The sequence below is a fragment of the Cavia porcellus genome, unplaced genomic scaffold (assembly GCF_034190915.1).
Source record: "Cavia porcellus strain 051 isolate PalLab524CR breed Dunkin Hartley unplaced genomic scaffold, mCavPor4.1 scaffold_6, whole genome shotgun sequence".
Taxonomy (NCBI): Eukaryota; Metazoa; Chordata; class Mammalia; order Rodentia; family Caviidae; genus Cavia; species Cavia porcellus.
Genome location: NW_026947489.1, coordinates 94064370 through 94092324, shown reverse-complemented (window position 1 = coordinate 94092324; position 27955 = coordinate 94064370). Strand labels below are relative to the sequence as shown.

The following is a 27955-nucleotide window of genomic DNA, read 5'->3' as shown; positions in this document are numbered from 1 at the left end:
GGCGGGGTCGGTGCGGTAGCCAATGGGGAGGAGCCGTGGCGCACAGGCAAGGGGTCGCGTGTAACCAATCGCGGCGCTGCGCCCGGCGTGAGCCGATGCGGGCGGGGCGGGGCGCCCCAGACCCGGACAAAAGGCGGATCCCGGCGGCCACGAGCGGTCGGAGCGCGGGCGCTGGGCGAGCGGGATATAGTGTTGCGCCGCGGAGCCGTGAGTGTAGAGCCGATCCTGGCGGGCGGGCGGGCGGGCCCCAACCCGAAGCTGTAGCTTCCCTTCCCGGCCTGGCACTGTGTGGGGCGCGCGGCTGCACCTGCCTGAAGTTTGGGGCCCCAGCTCGCGCTGCGTGGTCCCACGGCCGGCTCCCTGGGGTGGCGCCGGCCGCCGCTTCCCGCCCTCGAGGCTCCCCTTCCGGGCCACAGTGGTGCTCGCCCGGCTGCCCTGGTCCTGCCCTGGGCCTGCACGCGGCGCCAGAGCCCCGCGGCCGGGGTGCCGGGAACCCCCCTTGCCCTGGCGCCGGGTGGCCGGGTGCGGCCCTCCCGCCTCCCAACCGCCCTGGCGTCCGGATGCTGCCACGTCCTGGGGGGGCGGAGGTGCTGCCGCCCTACCGGTATGGGCAGGCGCGGCTCTGCTCGTGCGCCCCCGGGTCTGCTGGGGAGGGGAATAGCGGGGCGCGCGGTACATTTGCCCGCCTAGCCGCCCAGCGTTGCTCTCCACACCTCGACTTCGCTGCCTTGAAACACCGCTTTGGGAACGCGGGGTGGGGGGCAGCCGATTGATCAGAAGGGGACGTCGCAGCCCCGTAGCCTCCTAAACAGCTACAGGGTGGAAAGGGCAGAGCCCCAGACACTGGGCAGCTGACGTCTCCATCCCCCTGTGACACTGCGGGCAGAGAGCGCCCGAATAATCCGGCCCTTGTACCCCAGGGACTGTCTGGCCTCTTAGCGACCCCAACACTACAGATCCTAACTGTCCTCCCGTGTTTCCAAGCGAACCCCATAGCATCCCACCGTCCCTCTGCTGGCCCTGCCCGCATCCCAGAAGCTACTTTCATTCAGCTGCTGCTGGCTTTAGGGCTGCTGGGTGAACTCAATCCGGGTTCATCCGTCTGCAGCAAGCACCCCATTCAGCTCCAAGCTTCTTCCCCAGACAGCGCTGTTGTTACAGGACTGTGAATCCTCGTTTCTGGGGGTTAGGTGCACACTTTCCTCCCTCTTGGGAGAGTGTGAGACCCAGGCTGGGGAGACTTTAGGATTCAGACCAGCAGTGGAGGCCTCCGCCCCGCCTCTGTCTCCCTCAGAACCTCTGCCTGGCTTAGGTCCCCTCCTGGTTCCTGAGCCGCTGTCTTAGTGATCAGTGATCGGGTAGAGCCAGACTCCATCCTGTTCCTCTGCGCCCCTTTTCACAACTTCCCATCCAAGCGAGAGCCTTGATGAATTGCAGGTCTCCCTGGCTCCATGTCCCTGTCCTCTTGTCTTCTCTCTGGCCGCCTTGCTGGAGACCCTTGCCGGACTTTAAAAGTGGGCTGGCAGGGCAGATATTTGCCCTGGTCAGGCAATTGTGCTTTCTTAGGCCGCTTTCCTTTCCCTTGAGACAGTAGGACCTCTGTGTCCTGGAGGGGCTGGACTGGGGGCTTCCAGTCTTGCCATTCTTGTGGCTGAGGGTGGACAGCCACTGTCCCCTCCTTTTCGCCCATCTGCCTTCTGTTTGGAAGGGGTTGGGGGTGTACCCATTTGATTTCAGGACCAGTTTTTCTGGTCTGAGTCAAGAAGGTTGGGAAACAGTGCTGGAGTGGGTGGGGGTGGAGCTGGGCGGCTGCTCAGGACCTTACCAGAGGGACAGGGACAGGGCAGGGGCCCTCTTCGCTAACACCTTCCCCACCAACCCATACTGGGCAGACAGGCTGAATGTGCCCACTGTGCTGAGCTGGCAGAGAAACCACCAGCTAGGACGAGGACCTCGAGCCCAGCGGAGGGAGGGAGTGGTAGGGGGTCTGTGGCAGCCTCCTGGGTGCCCGCCCAGCCAGCCCTGAGCTGCTGCTGCTTTTATTCAGACCTGAACCCCTGCCCCCCAGCTCAGTAGGCTCTTCTTGGACCGTGGGAGAGACTGGGCACTGTCTGGCAACCCCTTTAGCCTGCTGGGTTTGGTTTTGTGTCCTCCACAGTCCCTCACAATGGTCCGGTTCGTGGGGCTGGAGTGGGGAATGCCCCCCCCTTGCAGATCCTTCTGTTGGAAGGGGCACTTGCGTGTGGTCCTTGGAGAGACAGTTTTCTGGGGGCCTCGGAGTAAATGTTGGGGCAGTGCTGTTGGTTGGTGGGCTTCCTGGGCAGCCAGTCTGAGCACATAGGTGATAGCTCTCTGCAGTGGTGGGACCACCCAGGGCCCTGCATTGGTAGGCACCTACTCCTGCCTGAGCTGCGCCCCAGCTTGCTCTGTGACAGGGAGGCTGCTTCTGCTCCAGAGGAGTAACCAGTGCTGGGGGTCCCTAGAGAGGCTCTGTTGTGCTCTGAGCAAGCTGGGGTGGGGTGGAGGAGGGTGACTCACTGGGGGTGTGTTGAAGGTCATAGTCGCCACTGCTCTGCTCTGTCCACCCTCATGCGCAGCTGTCTAGCTGGCCTCACTCTGAACGCCTGCACGTCCAGGGGAATTAGGTCAGGGAGGATGGACTTAGCTTTGGGAGTGGGCGAGGTGGGGTCACCCATGCTGTCCCCTGTGGGAGGCTCGGCTACCAGGGCCTGGTGGGGTGTGTGCGTGTCAGGGTGTGGGGAAGGCAATGCCAAAAAGTGGGGCTTCTAGGGCAGTGGCTCTGTGCCCTCATGAGTGCACGGCCTACCATCGGTCCTGCAGGGCAGCGCTTTCACCCTCTCGAGAAGCCCAGACCCCGGGTGGTGCTCCGGGGCTGCCAGAGGTGGGGTCTGCCCTGTTCTTCTTGACCTGCTGACCAGCGCCTGTCCTGCAGGGAGAAGAGGTCCTCCTGCAGCCATGTCTGCCAAGGCCATCTCGGAGCAGACAGGCAAGGAGCTGCTGTACAAGTACATCTGCACCACCTCAGCCATCCAGAACCGTTTCCGGTACGCACGTGTCACGCCTGACACGGACTGGGCCCGCTTGCTGCAGGACCACCCCTGGCTGCTGAGCCAGGTGAGCCCCACCGCCCTCTGACACCAGGGAGAGCCCCAAGTCTGCCAGGTGTCTGTCTTGGGGGTCAGTGGCAGGCTGTAGGGTACGTCTCCTTACCACAGTCTCTGGCTTTCAGCTGCCCATCCATCAGATAGGCTGCCTGTGAGCATGAGGGTAGCAGCCTGTTGGAGACCATGGGGTGACCATAGTGATAGCCAGGCCCTGCCTGGGCTGTGGGCAGTGTGACCTGGGGATCATCTGAAGCATGCAGGGACCCAGGGCAGTGGCTTCCTGGCCCATAATGGAGAGCTGTCAGCCAGGGCTGTTGTCCAGGGGGTTCAGATAGTAGCTGGCCCTGAAGTCCTCCATGGCGCCCAGCTCTGTGCCAACCTTCCCTTCCAGTCACAGCTGGCCTGTGTTTGAGGGGTCATGGTGGGTAAAGCACTGAGCTGTCCATGTGCCCCTGCTGAAATGTAAACCCCTCTCCTTCCAGAGCCTGGTGGTGAAGCCTGACCAGCTCATCAAGCGGCGGGGGAAGCTTGGCCTGGTCGGCATCAACCTCAGCCTCGATGGCGTTAAGTCCTGGCTGAAGCCAAGGCTGGGGCAGGAGGCTGTGGTGAGTGGGCAGGCGCAGTGACAGGAGTCTCTGTCCCTTGGTCACTGTCTCGAGCAGCGTGGCGTGAATGTGTGGAGGTAGCCCTGGACTGGCAGTGGCTTTTCTTCTGCTTGTTGCTGGCTGTGCGGTTCAGGCTGGCCTTGGGTGCCCGGGCTAACTCCCGAGTACTGGGATTAGGGACATGTGCCACCATGCCCAGCCAGCTGGTTTCCTGCCAGGCTTGTGCAACGTGCACGCTGGGTGCTGAGGTTGAGGAGATGCTGAGGGAGACAACAACCTCCCATGAGGGGTGTCCTCAGAGCAGCAGGGACTTTCATGGTGGTGGCACTAGGGATCGAATCCAGGGCCTTGGACCTGTGTGGTGAGTCCTCCACTGCTGAGTTACAGCCGGACTCCTTTTACAGTCCTGGCGTGTTGGTGTGTGTGTGTGTGTGTGTGTGTGTGAGACAGAGTCTCACAGTATAGTTCAGGCAGGCCTTGAGCTCATTTTGCAGCCTAGGCTGGTTTTGAACTTTCAGTGATCCTCCTGCCTCAGTCTCCCATTGCATATTTTGAATTGAGGTCTCTTCCAGTGACCTGGGCTAGCCTCCATCCTGCAGTCCTCATGCCTCAGCCTCCTGAGGGGCTGGGGTTGCAGGCCTGCATCATTGCACCTGGCCTCAAAGCTCCATGTCTGCTGTTCCACCTCCTGGCTCTCCTGGGTAGAGGGATCCTTGGAGTTTCGAGAGTCTGGGAACAAAGGGATCTGCTCTTCAGGTCCCCAGGCTCTGAGAAAGGGTGATTGGCCGTGGTTGTATGGTGTCCCCAGGCGGCTGTCGCTGTCCTTCTCCCCGGCTGGCCCTGTGGAGGGGGTCAGGGACGGACGGCTGGCTGGCTGGCTGGCTGGCTAGAGGGCGGCTGCGGCTCATTACCTCTGACAGATGGCTGTCTGGTCCTGACTCAGCAGTGACGCATGGCGGGTGGGGGGTCGTGTAGGGATGAGGGCTGTCTGGTCTCTGCCGCTGCCAGCGCTGCACTCAGCCTGATTAGCACTGTGGGCTGCCAGCCTCCCAGCCGGACCCTGGACCCACAGCAGGAGTCTCCCTGGCAGGCTCTGTCCCCACCCACGGCCAGGCTTGGCTCCTTAGCTAGGACTGTCCCTGTGCACCCACACCCCACAGACCCCTGCCCAGCTCCAGGATGACTCCTGGCCTGGCTTGGAGGGGACAGTCTCTGGTCCTGGGCCCTGTTTTATCTATTTTTGAGACAAGGTTTGGCTATGTAATCCAGGCTGGCCTTAAATGCATAATGATCCTCCTGCCTCAGCCTCCCAAATGCTGGGATGATAAACATGTGCCACCACACCCAGCTTTTTGGAGGGCATCTTGAGCTTAGGGATCTGTGACCACATTGCCCTGGCTTCTGGAAGCTGCCTGGTGCTTGTGTCCCATCACCTTCCATTTAAGCTCTGTCCCCCTTCTTACTTCCAGGTGGGCAAGGCCAGGGGCTTCCTCAAGAACTTCCTGATTGAGCCTTTCGTGCCGCACAGTCAGGTAGGCCAAGTGATGCCCAGCTGGGCCTCTCCCGCCCCGTCTCCCCTCCCAGTGAGCAGAGGAATGGTCAGGTGACAGGAGAGACCCCATGCTCGAGAGTGGAGAGTCTGCAGGGCAGAGTTAGGGCAGGTGATGGGGGGCTCATGGCCCTCCCAGGTGGAGTCCCCGTACTTCTCCATCCTTGAGGGAGGTGGCGGCGGGGCTGGGGGCAGGTGCTCCCCCACTTAGCGCCCACCTGTTCTGTGCCATCCAGGCTGAGGAGTTCTACGTGTGCATCTATGCTGCTCGTGAGGGAGACTATGTCCTCTTCCACCATGAGGGCGGCGTCGATGTGGGCGACGTGGATGCCAAAGCCCAGAAGTTGCTGGTCGGCGTGGACAAGAAGCTGAGCTCTGAGGATGTCCGAGAACACCTGCTGGTCCACGTGCCCGCGGACAAGAAAGAGTTGAGTGCCCCTGCCAGCCGCCACCTCCGCAGCTCGCCTGGCAGCTCTCTTCCACTTCAGTGGCTGGGAGTGACATCCAGGGGGCAGCTTTTGGGGGGCAGTGGGCATGGCAGTGGGCTGTCATGCAGCTGAGGGACAGCTGTGCCCCTCCCCCCACCCCTGGGTGACAGCGTCTTTCCTTGTCCCCAGGGTCCTGGCCAGTTTCATCTGCGGCCTCTTCAACTTCTACGAGGACCTGTACTTCACCTACCTCGAAATCAACCCCCTGGGTATCAGCTGGCGCCGGCATGGCAGGGAGGGTCCCTGTCACCAGCCCAGGTTGCGCAGTGACCTGGCTGAGGCCTGGGCCTCGAGGCTGTAAAGGCGGCAGCTGGCATGGGAGGATCAGGGCCCTCCCAGGACAGAGTCCTAGCTGAGCGTGGGAAGCACGGACTGGGCCTGGTGGGCAGATGGCTGCTGCTGATTTAATTAGCTAAATGGCTGAGGAGGGAAGCCAGGTAGCAGGAGCCAGCCCTGCTGGTGGGCCCCCCTGCGCCTGAGGTGTCTCCTTGCCTGGCCTGAAGCTCCAGAAGTCCAGGCAGAGTGGCCTGGGGCTTTTGACTTCCACGCGTTCCTTAAACACTTCTAATGCATTTCTTAGTTTTTTGTTTTTATTTTATTATTTATTTACTTTGTGTTTTTGAGACAAGGTCTCGAGGTTGGTCTTGAACTTGGCAAGGATCCTCCTGCCTCAGCCTCCCGAGTACTGGGACTGGTCTCTTGAATACTTGGATTACGGGCATGGGCCATCATGCCCTGCTTCTATTTATTTTTATTTTATTGTATTTTGAAATGAGGTCTTGCTATAGGGTACAGGCTGTGCGTGAACTCGCCATGCAGCCCATTCTGTTCTCAAATTTATGGTGATCCTCCTGCTCCAGCCTCCCAAGTGCTGGGACTACATGCATGCACTGGCACACCCAGTTTGTATTTTTTTGTTTTTTGGTACCAGGGATCAAACTCACAACCTTGAGCTCGCCAGCCAGGTGCTTATGCCACTGAGCTCCATCCCCAGCCCCTGGTTTATATTTTGTTAACTGATTTTTGGCGCTGGAGTTAAACCTGGGCCTTGGGCATGCTGGTGAGCACTCTGATTGAGCTGCACCTCTGGCAGACTCTAAGTAGCAGGGCTGTGGGTGGGCAGATGGTTGAATATTTCAGGCAGAAGAGCACAGTGTTTTATTTTATTTTGTTTCATTATTTCATTTTGAGACAGAATCTCACTGTATGGCCCAGGCTGGCCATTAACTCATGGCCATTCTCCTGCCTTAGCCTCCTGAGTGCTGGAATGACAGGTGTGCACCACCACGCCTGCCTCTGGATTTTGTCAGAGGTCTGAAGTTGCAATGATGACTGACATCTCCCTGTCTTGTTAGGAAAAGGAATTGTTTTAGATATTTTGTTTTCTTTTGGGAATTGAACCCAGGGCTATTGTGATACACTGTAACCTTTTTAAAATTTGAGGCAGGGCCTGACTGAGTTACCCAGGCTGGGCTAGAACTGGCAGTCTTCTTGCCTCAGCCTTGCAGAGTGCTGGGATCACAGGTGTGTGCCTCCACAGCCGGCAACAAACTTGCCTTTATTTGCTGTGCTGTCTTGAAGGCCACCCTGGGTTCCGGTTGTGCTCAGAAGCCTGTGGGGCCTGTGGGGGTGTGTAGGGAGTCTGGCAAGGTTGGGGGCTCACTAGTCGCCTCCAGCAGTGGCCAAGTGGATCCCTCCTGCTTGTCCTCCAGTTGTGACCAAAGATGGCGTCTACGTCCTTGACCTGGCAGCCAAGGTGGATGCCACCGCCGACTACATCTGCAAAGTGAAGTGGGGGGACATCGAGTTCCCACCCCCATTCGGGCGAGAGGCCTATCCCGAGGTTAGGCGGGTCACAGATGGGCGAGTGGGGTGTGGGATGGTTGGTGGCACCCCACGGGGACAGGGACAGGGACTAGGTGACTCATTCCAGACAGCCTCTGCCCCCCAGGCTGTGTGTTTGGCTGGCAGCAGCCTGGAGAAGCATTTAATTTGCTTTAAATCCCAGCGGGCGGGGGTGGGGCGGGCAGTTGGCCACCAGGAAGCCTTTAGCTGGGCAATCAGCCTCCTGCCAGCTGCCAAGAGCTCCGCAGCCTCCTGCTGCTCCACCAGATCTGTCTGATTGGCTCCTGGACCCTAGTGCTTTCATGTGGCCCCAGCAGGCCAGCCGCCCCTCCCTTCGGGCCTTTGTTCTCCAGTAGTGGCACGGGGCTGCCTGTGTCATTGCCCCTGTAGTGATGGTCTGGGGACCCGAGGACATCATGCTTTGTCCCCAAGGCCACCTGTCATGTCTGCTCCCCAGGAGGCCTACATCGCCGACCTGGACGCCAAGAGTGGAGCCAGCCTGAAGCTGACTTTGCTGAACCCCAAGGGCAGGATCTGGACCATGGTGGCTGGGGGCGGTGCCTCCGTGGTGTACAGGTGACTGCAGGGAACTACTGTGGGCTGGGCCTCCAGACCGGGATCTGCACGGGGACAGGTGCACAAAGCCGTTGTCCAGCCTCGGCTTGGCTCAGGGTCACGTGACTTGTGAATTCTAGTCATTGTTTCTGCACCATGAGGGCTAGAAAGGATCCAGGACCTTAGCACTGAGCTGTGTCCCTCACTCTTTAAAACAAGTTTTTACTTTGAGACCAGGTCTCACTGAGTCGCTACGTTCCCCTGGCTGGTCTTGGCATTGTGGTTCTCCTGCCTCGGCCTCCTGAGTGCTGGGATCTCAGGAGGGAACCACCAAGCCCTGAAGTTTTGTTTTTGCTTTGTGTTTTGAGCCTCAGCTGGACTCAGATTCACGATTCTCCTGCCCGGGCCTGCTGGGGCCAGGGCCCTTTCAGGGATCTGTACCCCAGGTGGAAGCATAACAAACAGCCAGTAAACCAGAAAGAGAGGGCCACCTAGTGTCTCCCCTGCCCCTTGACCAGGTGCCCAGTGTCTGCACTATTCTGTCTTCCAGGCTGGCAGTGCCTGTGTAATGTTAGCTGTTTAGTTTTATGTTTTCAGGACAAGCTCTTCCTGTTCCTAGCCAGGTTGGCCTGGAACATGCAGTGGTCCTCCTGCCTCAGCCTCCTGAGCACTGGGAGGTAGTAGTTTATAGTCACATTCTGTGCTGTGGTGCTTGGCAGCTCTTTGTCTAGAAGTACAGTAACTGCTGCCCACACTGAATGCGGATGCGGCTCTGCCTTCCCTGAGCAGCTGTGGTTGTGTGTGGTCAGGTGCCTCCCACGCCCTCCAGGCCGGGAGAGCCCTGAGGGCGTGTGATATCTCCACAGTGATACCATCTGTGACCTGGGGGGTGTCAATGAGCTGGCCAACTATGGGGAGTACTCGGGTGCCCCCAGTGAGCAGCAGACTTACGACTACGCCAAGACCATCCTGTCACTCATGACGCGGGAGAAGCACCCGGAAGGTGAGGTGTGGGCGCAATGGGCGCATGGGCACATGTACCCGGGCACAGCAGCAGGGACAGCTGGGGGCCAGAAGTCCCCGAGGCAGCGGTCCCGGGCTGCTCGATGACCTTGGGGCTCAGTTTCCCTGACTACACACCGGGTGTCGCGGGTGTGGATGGAGACGAGCCATGGGCAGGGCTGGGAGGGCCCTGGGGACACTGCTGCTCCCTCCTGACGGCTCCTTCCACGCTCCACTCGCAGGGAAGATCCTCATCATCGGCGGCAGCATCGCCAACTTCACCAATGTGGCCGCCACCTTCAAGGCAAGTGGCACCCTGGGCATGCAGGGAGTGAGGCCCGGCCCATGTCTTCCTGTCTGTCCCTCTGTTGCTGTTGGAGACCAAGCCACCCCATGTCCTGGCCGGGCCACTGAGGTCTGAAGCTCTAGGACTACCGTCGCTGTCCTCTCAGGGAACCCGAGATCCAACCCCTGTGCCACATGGTGTCCAGCCCCGCATGCTCTGTGCGTCTGGCTTTCACCCCATGGGGGACTCAGGGCAGCGGGGCCAGTGACCTGGGTCTCCTACTCATCTCGCCAGGGTCCTGTCCGCCCCTATAAGAAAGATGAGAGCCAGGTAAGGCGGGGACTCCATCACTCCAGCCTATAAGGCTGAGGCAGGAGGACTGCAAGTTCTAGCCCAGCCTAGGCAGCTTAGCAACTAAAAAGGGCTGGGGATGCGGCCCACTGTGCAGGCCGATGGCTTTCAGCTTGAAACCTAACACCTGATGCCCGGCGTTCCCAAGTATCCCCCTTGAGCTGGCCACTGCTGTCACACGGGGACCCCTTCATGCCAGTGTTTTGGCTCCACGTGTGTCTGGAAAGTACCGGAGCAACTGGACTCAGCCGTGGAGGATCCAGGCCTCCCCTTGCCCTGGGGCAGCTGTGGGTCCGAGTCACTGTACTCCCATGGCTCTGGTTTCATTTTAATCCGATCTGGGCACTGAACTCAGGACCTCACCCGTGCGGGGCAAATGCTCTACCCCTGAGCGGCACCCTAGCCTGCTTTCGTCTGTTCGTTTGTTTGTTTATTGTTGCTTTATTTTGAGGAGACCCCAGCCTGTTCACTTTGAAACAGTCTTGCTTAGGGCCCCAGGGTGACCTTGAGCCTTCGCTCCTCCTGCCTCAGTGTCCTGGGTCCTTAAGTTCCTTCAGGAACTTGTGTCACTGCAGAGAACTGCACTCGTGAGGACCCTCGAGTTGTTCCCTTGAATCCCAGCACTAGGAACTGGACAGGAGCAAGACCAGGCCCTGCTGATGACAGTGCCCCATGTGGCCAGTCACCCCGCCCTCCCTGCCATGTCCCTGGCGTCCCCCACCTGCTGTTGCCTCAAGTTATAAATGAGTGGCCCACGGCTGCCTGGCTTAGTCTCATGCCTCTCGTGTCTCTTTGAACCTGCAGGGCATTGTGAGGGCGATTCGAGATTACCAGGGTCCCCTGAAGGAGCACGAGGTCACCATCTTCGTCCGGAGAGGTGGCCCCAACTACCAGGAGGGCTTGCGGGTGATGGGTGAAGTCGGTAAGACGGGGCCGGCCTTGCCCCCAGGCCTTAGTCTACAGCTCTGGCCCCGCCACCCTCTCCTGTTTCTGTCTGTTTCATTTTGCTTTGTTTTATTTTGGCAAGGCTGGGGAGTTGGGGATTGAGCCGCAGGGTCTATCCTGAGCTACATCCCAAGATTTTTTTCTCTTTTTGTATTTTGAGCCAGGGTCTTGCTGCCTTGCCCAGGCTGGGCTCAAAGTAGCGATCCTCCTGCTTCAGCCTCCCAGAGTGCTGGGATGGCGGGCAAAGCCACTGTCACTGTCTTGCTGCATACAGGGTTGCCTTCTACCTGTTGTTTTCTGCCACTGCCGGACAGAGGGCCCATCACAGCCTGAGGAGGGGTTGGGAAGGTTGCTGAGGAAACACAGCCGGGCATGGGAGGCACCTGTCATCCTTCCTCCCTGGGAGGCTGAGGCAGGAGGAGCGCAGGTTCAGGGCCAGACTGGGCTATGTAGGGATACAGTGGGACCTTACCTCAAAGTAAAAAATGGAAAATGACCTGGGGATGAACCTCACTGTGAAACCTGGGTTCGACTCCTAGGCAAGCAGCAGGTCCCGGGCTGCTTGGGGCCGGGGGCTCCCAGGGCAGTGTTTGAATCAGTTTTTCTTTGTGGTCCTGGGGACTGAACCCAAGCCCCATGTGCACCTGAAGCCGTCAGCGCTGAGCCCCACGGCAGCCCCGGGCGCCTGGCTGTTGCTGTCTGGGCCCACAGCAGGCTACACAGAGCTAGGATGATGCTCGGGATGTCGGGAGGCTGCTGCTCCAGCGAAGCCAGAGCTGGGATAGAGATGGGGCCAGTGCTGACGTTGGAGGACAGGCCTGTAGAAACAGGCAGCAGCGAGACCCGTTGGCAGTGGCTCAGGTCATGGGAGAGGCTGGGCCAGGGAGTGGCGTCTGTGACTTGCTGGGATCCTCCTGCCTCAACTTCCCAATTGTTGGGATGACAGACATGTGCCATTACACCTGCTAGTGGCTGCTGTTGTCAAGTGTGGCCCCATGGCTGAGGTGTTCTCTGTGGACTGGGCCAGCCTGTGCGGCCGGCACCCGGAACCTTCCCAGTGGGGTGATAAACTGTGCCACCTCTGTCTGTTGTCTGCCAGACTCGAGAGCCTCAAATCCTCGGAGCAGTGTAGTGTGATGCTTTTCACTTGGGCCTGGGCCTGTGTGGCACTTTCAGGGCTGGAGCTTTAATCCTGGGAGAGGGTGGATAATATTAGGCATGGTGACTCAGGCCTCTGATCCCCGTTACTCAGGAGGCTGAGGCAGGACAATTCCAAGTTCAAATACAGACTGGGCCATTTAACTGACTTTGTGAGGTCTTGCATCACTACAGCAAAGGTGTTAGGGCTGGATTAAGTTAACAGTGGGTCTGCTGGGCCTCCTGGCCTCTGTTAATGGAACAAAGCAGAGTCCATGAATAGAACCAAAGGAAAAACTGTTTCCAAACAGGCAGGCACAGAGCTGTCACCATGAGCCTCTGTCCCCTCGCTGTCCCCTCATCCCATTGCTGGGCTTCCTCAACCACCTGGCTCCATCAGCACCGAGCCCAGGCCAGGCCCCAGTGTACTGCCCTTGGGGCCCTGGGGCAGGTATCGGTACAGATCTGACACCCAGCTGTACCAGGCCCCCGAATCAAGCGGGCGTCCTGGACATCGCTGCTTCTCCCCCAGGGAAGACCACTGGCATCCCCATCCACGTCTTCGGCACCGAGACCCACATGACGGCCATCGTGGGCATGGCACTCGGCCACCGGCCCATCCCCAACCAGCCCCCCATGGCAGCCCACACCGCCAACTTCCTGCTCAATGCCAGCGGGAGCACCTCGGTAGGCGCCACGGGGGCCTGCCGGGTTCTCTGGGGCGCAGTCAGGTGTGAAGTAACGGGATCCGCTTGGCCCCCTGTGGGAGCTGGGTCCTTGGGGACCTGACACCCAGACCCTCCCTACTAACCCTGACTCTCGCCTCCCTCCTCCCCCTCCCAGACCCCGGCCCCCAGCAGGACTGCGTCTTTCTCTGAGTCCAGGGCTGACGAGGTGGCACCTGCCAAGAAGGCCAAGCCAGCTGTGCTGCAAGGTGAGTGGCAGAGCTCACTTGGGCCCTCTCAGTGTGGGCCCCTCGTCCCCTTCCCTCCTCCTCTCCTGTCCTTCGTCCTCCCTTCCCATCCTTCCTCCCCTCCCCTTCTCCCAGGGGAGCAACTCAAGCTTTCCTGTTGTAGCAGGCTTGGGGCCTGGGGTGCAGGGTGGGAGGCGAGTGTGAGGACAGTGTGGCTGAAGCCGTCCCGTGCTGGGCTACCCCCTCTGCTCCTGGTCTGGTCTTTAGGTCCTGTATGGGGGGCAGGGCTCCAGGGATCTCAGAAAGTGAGAGGCTCAGGGCAGCAGGGCCACCCAAGCTTTGCGGTCCCCTCCTGAGAGCCCCAATAGGGAGACCCCATCTCTACCTGGTGGCTGCCCTTTGATGACACAGAGGCTTTACTGGGCATTGTGAGGGACAGGACACCTCTGCCCCATGGTCTCTGGGCTCTGCGTGATGTCCCTGCCGTGTCTCCTGGGGACCAGGAGGGGTTGTCCTGCCAGTCTCTGTGCCCCTGCTCTCGGCTGTTCCTGCCCTGAGTGCTGCCCGGGCGGCACCTTCCCCTCCATGCAGGGCCTGCCCTGTGCTGTCTCTGAGGGCCACAGCCTGTCCGCGCTGCTCTCCCCTCCACCCACTTCCACCAGAGCCTCCGGGTCTCCCTGGGTCACTCAGTGGCCTTGGTCATTTTCTTTGACAGATTCAGACCCAAGTCCAAGACCCCTGCAAGGTAGGACCCCCGCTCGCCCCAGGGGCTCCATGGTGGGTTCCAGGCTCAAGGCTGTGTCCCTGTCTGTCCCCTCACCCCGTGTCCCCAGCCTGCAGTAACAGTGTCGTCTGCTGTGTTTTCTGTCCTTGTCCTGTGACCAGCCCCAAGACCTAGTCTTGCTCTGGCCCCTCCCACTGTGGCCCCATCAGCGTCCTAGGAAGAAGCAGCAGTGGCCACTCTGACCACTGCTCTTCCCAGATCTCGTCATCACCATCACTGCTGGCCCAGCCAGGGTTCCCAAGGCCAGGGCACGCATCGTCCCCCTGGGCACAGGGCAGCATGGGTGATAGGGGTAGGGACCAGGGGCGGTAGGACTCTGCACATGTGTGCAACCCACTCATACTCAGCTTAGGTAACCCTTAGCACCCACATGTCAAGCTCCGGACATCAGGGCCTCTCAGGCCCTGGACGGCAGTAGCTGTGGGGATAGGTGATGGGGCATGGGCAGCTGCAAAGCTGTGAGCCCTGTGTTTCCGCTGGAGTGTCCTCAGGGAGCTCTCGTGCCTGTGGGTCCCTGAGCCCTGGGAGGGGCAGAGGGGCAAAGAGATCATCTGGGTGGCCATGTCCTGCTATGGCTGGAGGAGCGTCCTGGGGTGACGAGGCCACTTGGGATCCTCTGGTGCTGCCCCTCGGCTCTGCTCCCCCATGCAGTGGGGCCTGGGGCTTGGGCTCTATCCTGGTCTCTGCAGTGGGGCCTGGGGTTTGGGCTCTATCCTGGTCTCTGAAGACGTGCGTGCACAGGTGTATGCACACGTGTGTAGGTGTGGACACTCCGGGGAACGCCAGGACCTCCTGGCTTAGTCTCCTCCACTGTCACTTGGTGACCAGTGGCACTTGGTGACCACTGTCATGGGCCTCTCTGAGCTTAGGTTTCCTAGGACACCAAGTGGGTTAGGTGGCATCCTTCGTGCTGAGCACCCTCGTCTCATGCCACGTATGGGTGCAGCTGACAGGTGGTCCCAGGTGTCAGCACCCATTGAGGGATAGAGCCAGACCACACTGGGCCTGGTGCGCCCAGGTACCGTGCAGGCATCCCTTGGGCCCTGCGTAGGCTGATGGCAGGGCCCCTTCCCGCCCTCCCTGCTCTCTCTGCCCCTCCTTGCTCTCTCTGCCCCTCCCTCTGTCCCCCTGTGGCAGAGGGAGGAGGATGCCCTGGACCTGCATTGTAGCCCCAGGGCCGTACTGACCCGGAACCTCAAACCTGACACACCTGGCCCCTTAGCCTCTGTCTCCCCAGGTGGACAGAGTGATCAGCAGAGCCAAGCACTGTCCTGTGGCCCCTGGAATCGGGGGTGTGGAGGTTTTTATTCAGTTACTTTAAAAAAAATCTCCCTGAGCCAGGCTCGTCCGTGTATGCCTGTCATTCCAGCTGGGGCACAAAATCGCCAGGTTGAGGCCACCCTGGGCTATTCAGCGAGATTGCACATAAAAACTGGGAAGGGCTGGGTGGTGGTGGAGCCCTTGTCTAGCATGCTCGAGGTCTTGGAGTCTGTCCTCTGCACCCCTAGGAAACAGTAGGAAAGCACAGACTTGACCCGTTTCCCCCGGTACAGAGTGAGGTACGGGCTCTTTTGAGTGGGGTCCTTCCTGGTCGTGTGGTACTCTGGGCCTGCCGGGCAGGCCTTCTTTTTCCTGTCGTCTGCTGCCTCTTTCCAGAAAAGCCAAGGCCCCCCCACGCCCCTGGGTCTCTGAATCCCTCTCTAACGCCCCTTTCCATCCTGAAGGGCTGCCATCCCAGAGGCGGGGCCTGGAAGGATCTGGGCACCCCAGCCCCTGGGCCTCTGCCCCCCTCCCCATCCCCAGTGTGGCCCCAGGTGCACCCGCTGTGTCTCTGCCCACCAGGGAAGAGCGCCACCCTGTTCAGCCGCCACACCAAGGCCATCGTGTGGGGCATGCAGACGCGGGCCGTGCAGGGCATGCTGGACTTTGACTACGTGTGCTCCCGGGATGAGCCCTCCGTGGCCGCCATGGTGTACCCCTTCACGTGAGTCCCCACATCCCATCCCTGCTGGCATGGCACCTTCCTCCCCAGACCAGGCAGGCAGGGCCCTGACCCCACCCCTGCCCCGCCCAGGGGGGACCACAAGCAGAAGTTCTACTGGGGCCACAAGGAGATCCTGATCCCCGTGTTCAAGAACATGGGCGACGCCATGAAGAAGCACCCCGAGGTGGATGTGCTCATCAACTTCGCCTCCCTGCGCTCAGCTTATGACAGCACCATGGAGACCATGAACCACGCGCAGGTGAGATGCAGGGCAGACACGGAGCCTTTGCGCGAAGTTACCATATGGTCCTTTTAAAGGACCTTGTGTTTTGAGACAAGGTCGTGCTGAATGGCTCTGTTGCCCAGGCTGGTCTCACAATTTTAGTTTTCCTGCCTCAGCCTCCCAGAGTGCTGGGGTTACAGGTCCACCTCCCCACACCTGGGCACTGTTGCCTTTCCCAGTTGTGGCACAAAGTCTGGGGTGAGAGTCGGCTCATTGCCTTCACGATCTCCCCAGCAGGAATGCTGCAGGCTGCTGTACCACCTCCCATGGTGGGGAGTGGTGTGGACCCCCCCTTGGAGGTTCGGGTGTGCCTGCCTTTTCCCCAGTGCTCAATGTCGGCCAGTTTGATAAGTTTTCTGTTAGTCTTTGTCCCCTGCTCCCCATGTTGGGACAGGCAGGCCCTCGACAGTGAGCTGCACCTCCTACCTCCTGCGGTACTATCTTCTGTTTTGTTGAGACAGTATCTTGCTGTGTGATCCAGGCTGGCCTCGAACCTGAGGCGATCCACCTGCCTTAGCCTCCCGAGTGCTGGAATTATAGCACAGGTGTGCACTTCCACCCAGCCTTGGTTTTTAACAAAGACTAAGATGCACCTTTAGAAACACTTCTTCTTTTTCTTTTTTTGGTACCAGGAATTGAATTCATGACAGTGTTTGCCAGGCAGGCACCGTGCTGCTATATCCCTGGCCCAGAAATGTTCCTGTCCAGCTCTGTTCTGTGGCTTCTCTGCTGCTTTTTTCTTTTTCTGGTTGGGACTGATCTCCCTGTATTTCCACGTTGCATGGTCTGAACTGCTGAGCTCAAGTGACCCTCCTCACTCAGCCTCCTGAGTGCTGGGTGTAGAGGTCTGAGCCCTATGCCCCACCCCGCCTGTTGGTTACTGCAGTGTTCTCTGGTTTGTTACTGACACGTGCATGGATCAGGCTGTTGATTCTTTCATCATCTGAGCCAAGGTGGGCCCCTGTGCTTCCTGGCCAGGGGCATGGAAATGTGGTAACACCTGGTCGGCCTGAGACAGGAGCAAGCACATTGCTCAGGCCTCTGTGGACTGTGCCCTGGCCACGCCTCCACACAGGCGCCTGGCTCATTCTGCTGCCCCTGCCTTGGCCCCTGCTCCCCACCTCCACCCCACGCCTTCCCTGTGTCTTCTGGGTACATGGGCGTTTTGGGGACAGTGTGATAGGTCACAAGTCCTCCTGAGCCTGGCTGGTCCTATCCAGCGAGCTGGTGTTCTGTGGCCTACACACACACACAACACTGCTGCTGCACACACAGCACACTCACCCCCCACTGTGCAGGCACACCACACCCATACCCACTGTGCATGTAGATGTGCCACAGTTCCTTGGTGCTCTCATCTGCCTGTGACCGCCCCATGCTGTGTCTGGGCCGGTGTGAGCAGTGCCTTGGTGAACATGGATGTGCCTGGTCACTGCACACTGAGCTGACTGCTTTGGTGCCAGGGAGCAGCTGGGTGGATCAGATGTAGTTCTGTCTGGAGGTGACAGGTTTTTTCTCCTGTGCAGGCTTCCTTTGACGCTGGATAGCGCCCCCTTGTGTTGTTTTTAGGTGTTGACCATTTATTTATTTATTTGGCACAGGGAATCAAACAGAGCTTGTGCTCAGCATGCGCACTCACACCACTTAGCTATATCTGTGGCCCTGCTCTGTGTTCTTTTCGGAAAGCTGCTGTTTGCACACGTGCAATCAGTTGTCATTATGTCATTCTGCCCGCCCCTTTAGCTCTGCCCCTGTCAAGTTCCAGATAAAAGCCCACGGTTTCTCCCTACGCTTTGGAAGGCTGCCCCAGCAGCATGCCCAGGCCCTCAAGGGCCCGTTTTCCTTCCTCCTGGTTTCTCACATCACGGGAAACCAAACAGTAGGGTTTTGGGGCTTTTTTTTTTTTTTTTTTTTTTTTTTTTGCTTTTGCCTTTTTTTTCTTTTTAATTTGATTCACATGTGTTGTTTTGTTTTTGAGGCAAAGTTTCCCAATGTAGCCCAGGCTGGCCTTGAATTCAGGAACCCTCCTGCCTCAGCCTCCTGAGGGCACCCCCTCCCTTACAGGGATGACAATCCCGGGCCACCTTCCCTGGCCAGTTTTAGTTTGTCGGAGGCTTTGTACCAATGTCCATTCAGCTTGTTAACGGCTTAAACCTGCTGCCCTGTCCCTGCCGGTAGGTTCTGTGATCGTGGTGGAGCCCTCAGCTAGGGACACCTGGGGTCCCAGTGCAGTTGGGATCTGTGTTGGCCTGAGGGCTCGGGGCCAGTGTCTGCTCATAGACTCAGCGACCTTCATGGTTTGTTCACCCACTGTTTGATTCATCGGGCTAAGCATTTGGTGCTCCGGGTCCGAGTTCTGTGTCATCCCTGTGCTGCTTTCACTATTTCCCTTGCTGTGTGGACACCGAACCAGAAGTGCACCAGGTGCTGATGCAGGCTTGGCCTCTGAGTCTCAGCTCCCGCACCCAGCTTCCGCACCTCTGGAGCTGATGTTTATGAGGGGCGAGGCACAGACCTGGGATACTCCACCGGGGGGCGCCTCTCCCAGCACAGTGGTTGGGCGCCGTCTGTCCCCCACATGAAGCGCCAGCTGCTTTGTCCAGCACCCGGGGCTTCGGTGTGGGTCTGGTTCTGTGTCCTGTCTGTTCTTCAGTCTGAATCTATTTCAGTGCCGGTCCGGGGCTGTTTTGCCACTGTGAGTAACAGGAAGAACTAAACTTTTTCTGTCTAGAACGCAGACTTCGGCAAAGTGACCCATGGCTCACTGCTTATTTTGCAGATGAATTATTTGAGGTGTGACACTTGGTGCTGAACAGGGCAGGCGGATGTGGTACCTACTAAGCAAACATATGCTGCTGAGCTACGTTATTTTATTTTACCTTATTTGTTCCATGGAAAGTTCTCTCTAATTTGTCTGAAATTTGTGATCCTCCTGCCTCAGCCTCCTGAAGAGCTGGGGTTACTGGTCTGCACCACGACACCTGGGTATAAATACAGTGTTCTGTTAAAACACAGCCATCCCTTACTGGGTGAGGCTGCTTTCACCCAGACACCCTGCTGCAGGCTCCCTGCAAGGCCATGCTGCAGTCCAGAGCTGTGGAAGGGCTGTGCTGGTCTTCCTGGCCAAGGGCAGAGAGTGCAGGGCTGAGGTCCTGCTGCATTGGCCACCCATGGGGAGCTGGTGGGGTCACCACCTGCAGCCTGATAAGCAGCCAGCATGGGACAGGTTAGGTTGGGCAGGGAGAGCTGCAGGGTGGGCAAGGACATGGCCAGGGGCAACAGGAACCTCTGCACCTGTGTCCTCAAGCCTGGGACCAAGAGCTGGGGGCGTGGGTCTCAGGGGCCTCCCCTTGCCCGGCCGAGCCAGCAGCTGACAGGGCTGTGGTCCTAGATCCGCACCATTGCCATCATCGCAGAGGGCATCCCCGAGGCACTCACTCGGAAGCTGATCCAGACGGCGGAGCGCAAGGGCGTGACCATCATCGGGCCCGCCACCGTGAGTGTCCCCACCACTGTGTCAGGCCCATCCCCCATCCCTCTCCTGGGCTGGATCTGGCCCCTGCAGGGCTCTGAGGGGCAAATGGGAAGCGGTATTGGGGTTCTCAGTGTGGCTCTACCTTCGCGTAGCTTTGCCTTCAGTTTTTTGTTCAACTATAAACCAAGGAAGTAGCCACAGGGGCCCTTTTCGACCCTGAGCCCCTTGCATAAGAAGAAACTGCTCCCTGAATGTGTGCTGTTTGTTTTCGAGGCAGGGTCTTCCTGTGCAATCCAGGGTGGTCTCAAACTCAGGCTGACCTTCCTGCCTCAGTCTCCTGAGTACTGATATTACAGGCTGGTAGTGCCACTCCCGGCATATTTCCTGGGTTGTTAGAAACTCCAGGTTAGGTTAGGGCAGTATTGTGTGATTTAAACTCTACTGAGTTGTTAAGTTTTAAATAGAACGTAAATGTTCCGAGGTAGATGTTGGGGTTTTTTTGGTTTGTTTGTTTGTTTTGTCTTTTTGGGCAGGGTCTTGCTGTGCGGTTCAGGCTGCCCTTGAGTTCACTTTGTAGCCTAGGCTGGTCTGGAACTCGTAATGATCCTCCTGCCTCAGTCTCCTGGGGTGTCCTGGTACCGAAGCACGTGGTCCATGGGTGTAGGGGTTACAGGCGTGAGCCACCATGCTCAGCCTAACCTAGTACTCTTGAACAAACAAGCAAGGGCCCCTGGAGCCCCCATCCTGGGAGCAGTGACTCCTGGGAGTGAGGGAGGCGCCTGAGCTGACCTTGTGGACCAGAGGCTGCAGTAAGGACCCCCTTCAGGTCCCTCAGTAAATGGATTGCAAGCCTGCTAGTGGGGCCCCAGAGGCCTGGGCAGGAAGTGGAGACCCCTGTGACCCGGCGTTGCCCGCAGGTGGGGGGCATCAAGCCAGGCTGCTTCAAGATCGGGAACACGGGCGGGATGCTGGACAACATTCTGGCCTCCAAGCTATACCGACCAGGCAGCGTGGCCTACGTGTCCCGCTCAGGCGGCATGTCCAATGAGCTCAACAACATCATCTCGAGGACCACGGATGGTGTCTACGAGGGCGTGGCTATCGGCGGGGACAGGTGAGGCCCCAGGCTCCCTCACTCCCCTGCTGGCTTGGGGTGCAGCTCAGCCACAGCACAGGAAGGACCTGTCTATCTGCCTGCCTGCTTGCCTGTCTGACAGTTCCTGGAGGACACAGCTTCTGGCCGAGGTATGGTGGAGGAGGAGGCAAGTGAGATGGATGGCTCCAGAGTTAAACCCTGGGGAGCATGGGCCAGCAGGTCCTCCTGTGTGGTCCTCAGCCTCTGCCCACCTCTGTGCCCTCCGTGTCCACGCAGTGGTGACAGCGCCCATGGTGGGGGTCTAGAGGCCTGAGCGGGGTCTCACTCACTTAGCTAGTAGGGTCACTGTTTTGTTTCTTGGGTCTTTTTTGAGATAGGATCTCCACTGTATAGCCCAGGGTGGCCTTCAATTTATGGTGATTCTCTTGCCTCAGTCTCCTGAATGCTGGGGTGACAGGCTTGTGCCAGCATGCTCTGCTTGAATGTTATTTTCTTTAGCGGGAGCAGGGGCCACAAAGCGCTGTGCAGCCTTTGGCGTGTCCAGAGTGAACACAGCTGCCCAGTGGGAAGACCAGGGCCCGAGGCCCTCCCAACACCACCCCTGCAGCAGCCCTGGTGCAGCCCACCCTGGCATTGGGTCGGATTGGGACTGGGCATGGGGCTGGCTTTGCTGCTGCATCCCTGTTGGTCCCCATGGCTGTGGGAGGAAAGTCACCTGCTCCCAGTGGCTTCCAGTAAATATTTACCCACAGGTCCGGTTGGGGAGAGGGGCAGTGAGGGGCTGTAGGGTACAGCTAGCAGAGGGAAGGCTGGCATTGCTTCAGGGCCCCTGGGTGCCTGACCAGGCCTTCCCCTTTGGCTACTTGAGCGTCCCTAGACCACATTCAAGAGGAAAGGGTTCGGGTTCCACCTTTCTGCTGACTATGGTGGCACACACACCTGTAATCCCAGTACTTGGGAAGCTGAGACAGGAGGATCACTGTGAGTTCAAGGCCAGTCTGAGCTACAGAATGAGACCTTGTCTGGAGACCATGAAGATTCTACCTTCCTGAGCAACCTGTGGAATTATCTGGAAACTGCACACGGGTACTTCTGGGGATGCCCCCTGCCCTAAGCCCTGTGCCCCGCTGCCCACAGATACCCGGGTTCTACCTTCATGGACCACGTGCTTCGGTACCAGGACACCCCAGGAGTCAAAATGATCGTGGTGCTGGGTGAGGTGAGGCCTCCAGGAAGCCACACTGGGTAGGGACTGGGTTGCATGTGCCAGGTGCATGCACTGAGTATCCCACAGTGTTCCAAGGCCGTTAAAGAAAATCCTGGCTTTGCTTCCTGGTGACACTGTCCCTGAGCCCACAGCTGAGCCTCAGCCCGAGACGGTCACTGTTTCACCACATCCCTGGCCCTGGCTTGGGTCTCCCTACCCAGGGCCATGCCCCATACCTCCCTGGCTACGACGGCTGAAGGCAAAGCAGCCCTTGTCACAGTTTGCCAATGTCCCCCAGCCCCCTTCCTGACTTGCTCCTGAGTGCGTCTGTCCTTGGTCACCCACTGTGGGTCAGGACTGGGCGTCCCCAGCTGCCACAGGCCCCAGGGTGACTCAGAGCCTCTGCATCGAACCCCAGGCCACCTCACCGTGGCTCTGCTGACCAGGCTTCTGGCCATGCCCTTCCCCTGCAGATCGGGGGCACTGAGGAGTACAAGATCTGCAGTGCCATCCAGGAGGGCCGCCTCACCAAGCCCGTGGTCTGCTGGTGCATTGGGACCTGTGCCACCATGTTCTCTTCCGAGGTATGGGCAGGCGAGCGCTGGGGTGTCTCCTGCCACAATTCACTCCATCCTGGGGTGAGGCAATCTGCTCGGTGCTCACGGGGCCTGCGGAGCATGTGAAGCCTGCACAGGGAGACCCTGTCTCATAAACAGCCTAAGGAGTGGTCTCGGACATGGAGTTCTCTTCGCATCCAAGCGGCTACAGGGCCTGGTAGAAGCACTGGGCACCTGGGATCAGAGGTTCTGGTCCTAGTTTCTGCCAGAAGGTGCACAGGTGGTGCCTGGCCTCCGATCACACAGTTCTCCAATGGCCCTGGGCAAGAGGATCATTATTCTGGGGTTATCCATCAGGCTCTCATTTTGGCTGCTGTGATCATAGATGCCGAGCAACCTCCTGAGCATTTCTGTGCTTCGGTTTCCCCGTGGGAAGAGGGCAACTGATGCTGGATGTATAGTTCACATGACACGCCTGAGCTGGCCATCCCTGCCCGGTGTTGCTGTTGTCTAGGGCTCATGTGGCAGCCTGTAAGCCAAGGTACTTGTCTTCAGGTCCAGTTTGGCCATGCGGGAGCCTGTGCCAACCAAGCATCTGAAACTGCGGTGGCCAAGAACCAGGCCTTGAAGGAGGCGGGTGTGTTTGTGCCACGAAGCTTCGACGAGCTGGGCGAGATCATCCAGTGAGTGGCCCCTGTGTCTCCTCTGTCCACTGTGGAGCAGTGGGGATCCCCCTCCCTGCTGCCCTGCCTGCTCCCCAGATGCAGCTTTCACCATGGCAAGCTGTCTCCTGTCCCCTAGGTCCGTGTATGAAGATCTCGTGACCAGAGGCGTCATCGTGCCTGCCCAGGAGGTGCCACCCCCCACTGTGCCCATGGACTACTCCTGGGCCAGGGTAGGTTCCGGGGCTTCTGGGGCCCGGGCTGGGGGTTGGGGTTGATCTGGTCCAGTTCCCAGCAGCCAAGCCCGCAGCACGCGGCTGCCTCTCCTGCAGTTCAAGTCATTGGTGACACTGTGCTGACGCAGAGCCAGGCAGTGACTCTCAGTGTGTCGCGGGGCTTCCACTCCTCTTGGCCCAATCGCAGCCCTGGAAGTGAGCTTACCCTGTGGGTGGTAATGCACATCCATCACCCCAGCACTTGGGAGGCTGAGGCCTTTGGAGGGTCAGAGTTTGAGGGCAGCCAGGGCCACTTAGCAAGATGCTGTCTCATGCAAACAAAAAGTTAAGGTTAAAGATCTGGTGACATGTCAGAGAAATGTCTCCTAACCATGAAAAATTGGTTAACCACACTTACTGTAAAATGCCCATTTGGTCTGTGTAGATGGGTTGTTTGATGAGACAGGTTGGCAGGTGTGAGGATGCCAGCCTGTTCACCTGTTGGTGTGAGGGGTCGCACAGAAATTCCCAGATATCAGTGAAATGCAGAAGTACTCATGGCCCGCAATCTGAGTCCAGACAGCTGCCTCAGAAAGCCTTTCAGGTGACACAAAGGAATATTTGGAAGAACTTTTGTGTTTTGAGACAGACTTTCACTTTGTAGTTCAGGTTGGCCTTGAACTCAGTTTGCAGCCCAGGGGTCCTTGTAGGGATATTCCTGCCTCAGCCTCCCCAGTGCTGGGATGACAGCCATGTGCACCCCCATGGCCAGCTCCAAGGATTTTTCTTGGGCTTTACTTATTGATGGTGTCATTAGTGGACTGCAATGCACTTGTTTGCATGTTGACAAGGTGGGCGCTGTGGGTGTCCACGTGGTCCTGTCAGGGGGCTCCCGTCCATCCCTCCCGGGGGAGTCTTTGGCCCAATGGGGTCCTGCAGACCTGTGCTCTGTCCTGTCTGTGCACAGGAGCTGGGTCTCATCCGCAAGCCCGCCTCCTTCATGACCAGCATCTGCGACGAGCGTGGCCAGGAGCTGATCTACGCCGGCATGCCCATCACGGAGGTCTTCAAGGAAGAGATGGGCATTGGCGGCGTGCTGGGCCTGCTCTGGTTCCAGCGGAGGTGGGCAGGGTGCTTGTGGGTGCTGGGGCGCTGGGCTGTGCGACGCCTGAGGGCTGAGTGGGCCCTGAGTTTTTCCAGAGCAGCAGGGAACCCAGGGGAGGGAGGGCAGGAACCTCCTGAGCAGTGTCCAGCAGTTTGTCTCCCCGGAGTTCCCCAAAGACAGAAACATGGTGTCCCAGCTGGAGGCCAGAGTGCCCTGGCCAGGTGACAGGTTGGGGATCTCTGCATGTGCAGGTCTCGCCCACCTTCCACCTGAACGGCGTCCTCGAGATGCCCCAACAGCACCTGCGCTCCTGAGGCCTCCTGCCCTCAGGCCCAGGCCCAGGCCCACCCCTGCTTGTGCAAGCCACACCCTTTTCCTGGGAGGGGCGAGGTTTCTTGGCCACACCAACCTGTGCCCACTACCTGTTGCCCCTAGGCTGCCCAAGTATGCCTGCCAGTTCATCGAAATGTGCCTGATGGTGACGGCAGACCACGGGCCCGCTGTGTCCGGGGCCCACAACACCATTATCTGCGCACGGGCTGGGAAGGACCTGGTCTCCAGCCTCACCTCAGGGCTGCTCACCATTGTAAGCCTGGCTCCGGATGGGGGAGGGGAGGTGGTCACAGGGCCCAGATGGGAAAACTGGGCAGAGCCGAGGGGCCCCAGAGCCACCCTGAGCCTGGAGCTGCTCCTCTTCCTCAGGGGGACCGCTTCGGGGGCGCCCTGGACGCAGCCGCCAAGATGTTCAGCAAAGCCTTCGACAGCGGCATGATCCCCATGGAGTTCGTGAACAAGATGAAGAAGGAGGGCAAGCTGATCATGGGCATTGGCCACCGAGTGAAGTCGGCAAGTGGCAGGCGGCGGGGGCCAGGGGACACCAGTGCCATCACCACTGTGCTAGGCCCAAAAGCCAAACCCAGGCCCCAGTCTTTTCTACCTCACCTGGGTCACTGGTGACAGGCTGGCTGTATCTCAAGAAGTCTGGAAGGCCAGGGATGTCCAGGTGGCCCCATGCTGGCCCCAGAGGGCCTGCCCATCTCAAGGCCCAGAGCGGAGAGGAAACTTGGGGTTTGGCGGGGCAGGGTGGGAGCAGGATCATGGAGCCTTTGTCGTCCCAGATGAGGTCTCACTGAGCTGCTGGGTCTGGCTCTAATTTGTAAGCCGCCTCCTGGAGCCTCCAAAGTACCGGGATTCCGAGTGTATACCAGGCCTGTCAATATTGTACCCCGAGGCAGGGAGTGCAGGTTAGAGAGAGGAGGGCCAGCGCCTGGGCCTTAGAGGGACACTCCCCAGACCTGCTCCCTGAGGGCTCTGTGACCCCAGAAACCTTCCACTGCACCCTGCACTGGTCCAGGCAGGGGATGTGACTGCCACTAATCAAGAGGGTCACACAGGTGCCTGTCATCCCTCACCTGGGAGGCTGAGGTGGAAGGCCAGCATGGGCGGGAGAGTCAAACCCTGTTCAAAAACAATACCAGTAACAGCCAAGATAGAGGATCACGTGTGTGTACATGTATGGACACCTGGCTGGCTGCTGGTCAGGTTGGAACCGGAGGCCACTGAATGAGCAGGGACCAAGCAGCAGCAGCCAGGGAAGGTGGTGGCCGAGGGCCTGTAATCAGTGCTATGCCTCCCTTCCTCCCTGGGGCCCCAGGCGACCCATCCCCCCAGCAGAGTGCAGGGTTCTCCCTGGGGCTGGGGGTGCTTGCCTGGCTCGGACCTGTGTAGTAAAAATTCCCAGGAGACGCATGCAGCCCTCGGGTAGCACAGGCAGGGACAGGACCAGAGCCCTGGCTCTGATTCCAGATCAACAACCCAGACATGCGGGTGCAGATCCTGAAGGATTTTGTGCGGCAGCACTTCCCGGCCCTGCCACTGCTGGACTATGCCCTGCAAGTGGAGAAGATCACCACCTCCAAGGTACTGGTTGGGGACCACGGGGCACAAGGCCTGGAGAGCCTGGGGCGGGTGGGAAGGTTTCTCTCCATGTCAGAGTTAATAGCTGGGCATAGTGGCGCACACTGTGAGGCCAGCACTCAGGAGGCTGAGGCAGGAGGCTGCTGACAGTGGAGATGCTGCGAGGATAAATGTGAGGTGGTGATGACACTGTGCCCCTTCCAGAAACCAAACCTGATCCTGAACGTGGACGGGCTCATCGGCGTGGCATTTGTGGACATGCTCCGGAACTGCGGCTCCTTCACCCGGTCAGCACCACGATGCCTCAGCTTCAGGGCCTGTTTCTGGGGTGGGGGCTATTTAAGGCAGGGTCTCACTGTGTAGCACCAAGTCTCAAAGATCCTCCTGCCTCAGCCTCCTGAGTGCTAGGGTGACAGGTGTGCACCACCACGCCCAGCCTCTGCACTGATTTCCCAGCTGTTAGAACAGCCTGTGCTCCTGTTAGAATGTTCAGGAAGTAATGAGATAAAACTGTAGTCCTTCCATCCAGACAGAGCTGGGGTGGAGGTGATGCCCTCTGCTGGTGGGGGAGTCGGGGCCCACCGGGCCATCTCCAGCTCCTGCTGGCTGTTGCAGGGAGGAAGCAGATGAGTACATCGACATTGGCGCCCTCAATGGCATCTTCGTGCTGGGCCGAAGCATGGGCTTCATTGGTGAGTTGGCTCCTCTGCATCCGGATCTCTCATTCCTGGGAGCAACTCCACTCACCGCGCAGGGGAGTGGAATATTGACGGTTTGCTTTTGCCAAGGCCAGGACACATCCCAATTTCCTGCCCCACTTGTGTCTGTTTTGCCCTTATTTTTGAGATAGGGTCTCACTATGAAGTCCAGGTTGGCCCTGAACTCACAGTGATCCTCCAGCCTCAGCCTCTCGAGTGCTGGGGTAATGGGGGCGCCGGCCACTCTGGCTCCCCCGCATCCCCCGCCTGCACCACCTTCCAGAGCCCTGACACCAAGGTGTCCTCTTGCTTTCAGGTCACTACCTGGATCAGAAGCGGCTGAAGCAGGGCCTGTATCGCCACCCGTGGGACGACATCTCCTATGTCCTCCCAGAGCACATGAGCATGTAGCCAGGCAGGCACCTCACCGTAAAGACCCACCGTGAAGACAGCCAGCAGCTGCAGGAGGGGCCTCGAGAGGCCTGAGGCCAAACCCCTGGCTGCACCTGTGCTGTCTTACAGAGTGGCTTACCAGTTTTTACAAGCATAGAAATCAAAAGTCAGGCCAAAACGTCGCATTCACTGTGCTGGCTGCTGTATTTATTGCTTGGAGGCCTCCGCGAGTTCTGTCCCAGGCACCCCTCCTCCCAAGTTCCTTTTCCTGTTAGTGAGGTCATTTTCCCCGGGCAGGAACCCAGTGGAAGTTCAGACTTTGGGGTGCACTGGGGACCCCTGGTGTCTCGCTGTCACCTCGCTTTCTCCTCCCAGGCTAACATGAAGAGCATCATATTAATCTGATCTTGAGAGTCTCTGTCTGTATGTTACGTGTTCTGGGTTTGTTCAGGGTCCCAGCGACATGCTTGCATCAGTGTGCTGCTGGGGAGGGGACCATGGCCTTGGCCTGGGCCACTTTCAGGATGCAGGAGTAGTGAAGTACCATGGAGAAAGCTGTGAATCATCCTCTGCTTGGCGGTCGCTGCAGTGTGTGTCCCCAGGCTCCTCCCCAGCCTGAGGGTGTCTGTGACCCTCGGGGTCCGTCTGTCTCTGTATTTTCATAGTTTGGTTTAAATAAATTAGTAATATTAAAGCCTGCTGTGGGCCTGTGTCACCTGTGTCAGTGCCTTGGCGTGATCCTTTGAGAGTCTGGGATGACATGCCTGCCCCATCACGC

General features: G+C 58.9%; 1 protein-coding gene across 2 annotated transcripts; it reads left to right on the top strand.

Annotated features, from left to right (window-relative positions):
* Nucleotides 1–51: 51 nt before the first annotated feature.
* On the top strand, nucleotides 52–27871 carry Acly (ATP citrate lyase). Of its 2 annotated transcripts, XM_003466977.5 has the most exons (29): nucleotides 52–207; nucleotides 2954–3135; nucleotides 3608–3730; nucleotides 5200–5262; nucleotides 5516–5706; nucleotides 5897–5976; nucleotides 7480–7610; nucleotides 8070–8188; nucleotides 9034–9170; nucleotides 9412–9473; nucleotides 10611–10728; nucleotides 12421–12575; nucleotides 12732–12822; nucleotides 13517–13546; nucleotides 15428–15569; nucleotides 15660–15828; nucleotides 19244–19348; nucleotides 20245–20441; nucleotides 21561–21642; nucleotides 22104–22214; nucleotides 22743–22870; nucleotides 22989–23082; nucleotides 24032–24186; nucleotides 24605–24755; nucleotides 24872–25015; nucleotides 25976–26089; nucleotides 26291–26373; nucleotides 26702–26778; nucleotides 27101–27871. In XM_003466977.5, exons 1-29 carry the CDS (start codon nucleotides 96–98, stop codon nucleotides 27193–27195), a joined length of 3441 nt encoding a protein of 1146 aa, XP_003467025.2. In that variant the 5' UTR covers nucleotides 52–95; the 3' UTR covers nucleotides 27196–27871. The 2 variants fall into 2 exon arrangements, with proteins under 2 accessions (XP_003467025.2, XP_003467024.2); XM_003466976.5 differs by lacking the exon at nucleotides 13517–13546.
* Nucleotides 27872–27955: the final 84 nt, after the last annotated feature.

Bases quoted from the DNA above. Each gene is read 5' to 3' on its own strand.
- Acly (XM_003466977.5), top strand. From the start codon at position 96: ATGCGGGCGGGGCGGGGCGCCCCAGACCCGGACAAAAGGCGGATCCCG. The intron at 5,977-7,479 runs GTATCAGCTGGC...CTTGTCCTCCAG, and splicing joins CCTCGAAATCAACCCCCTGG to TTGTGACCAAAGATGGCGTC. The intron at 26,779-27,100 runs GTGAGTTGGCTC...TCTTGCTTTCAG, and splicing joins CCGAAGCATGGGCTTCATTG to GTCACTACCTGGATCAGAAG.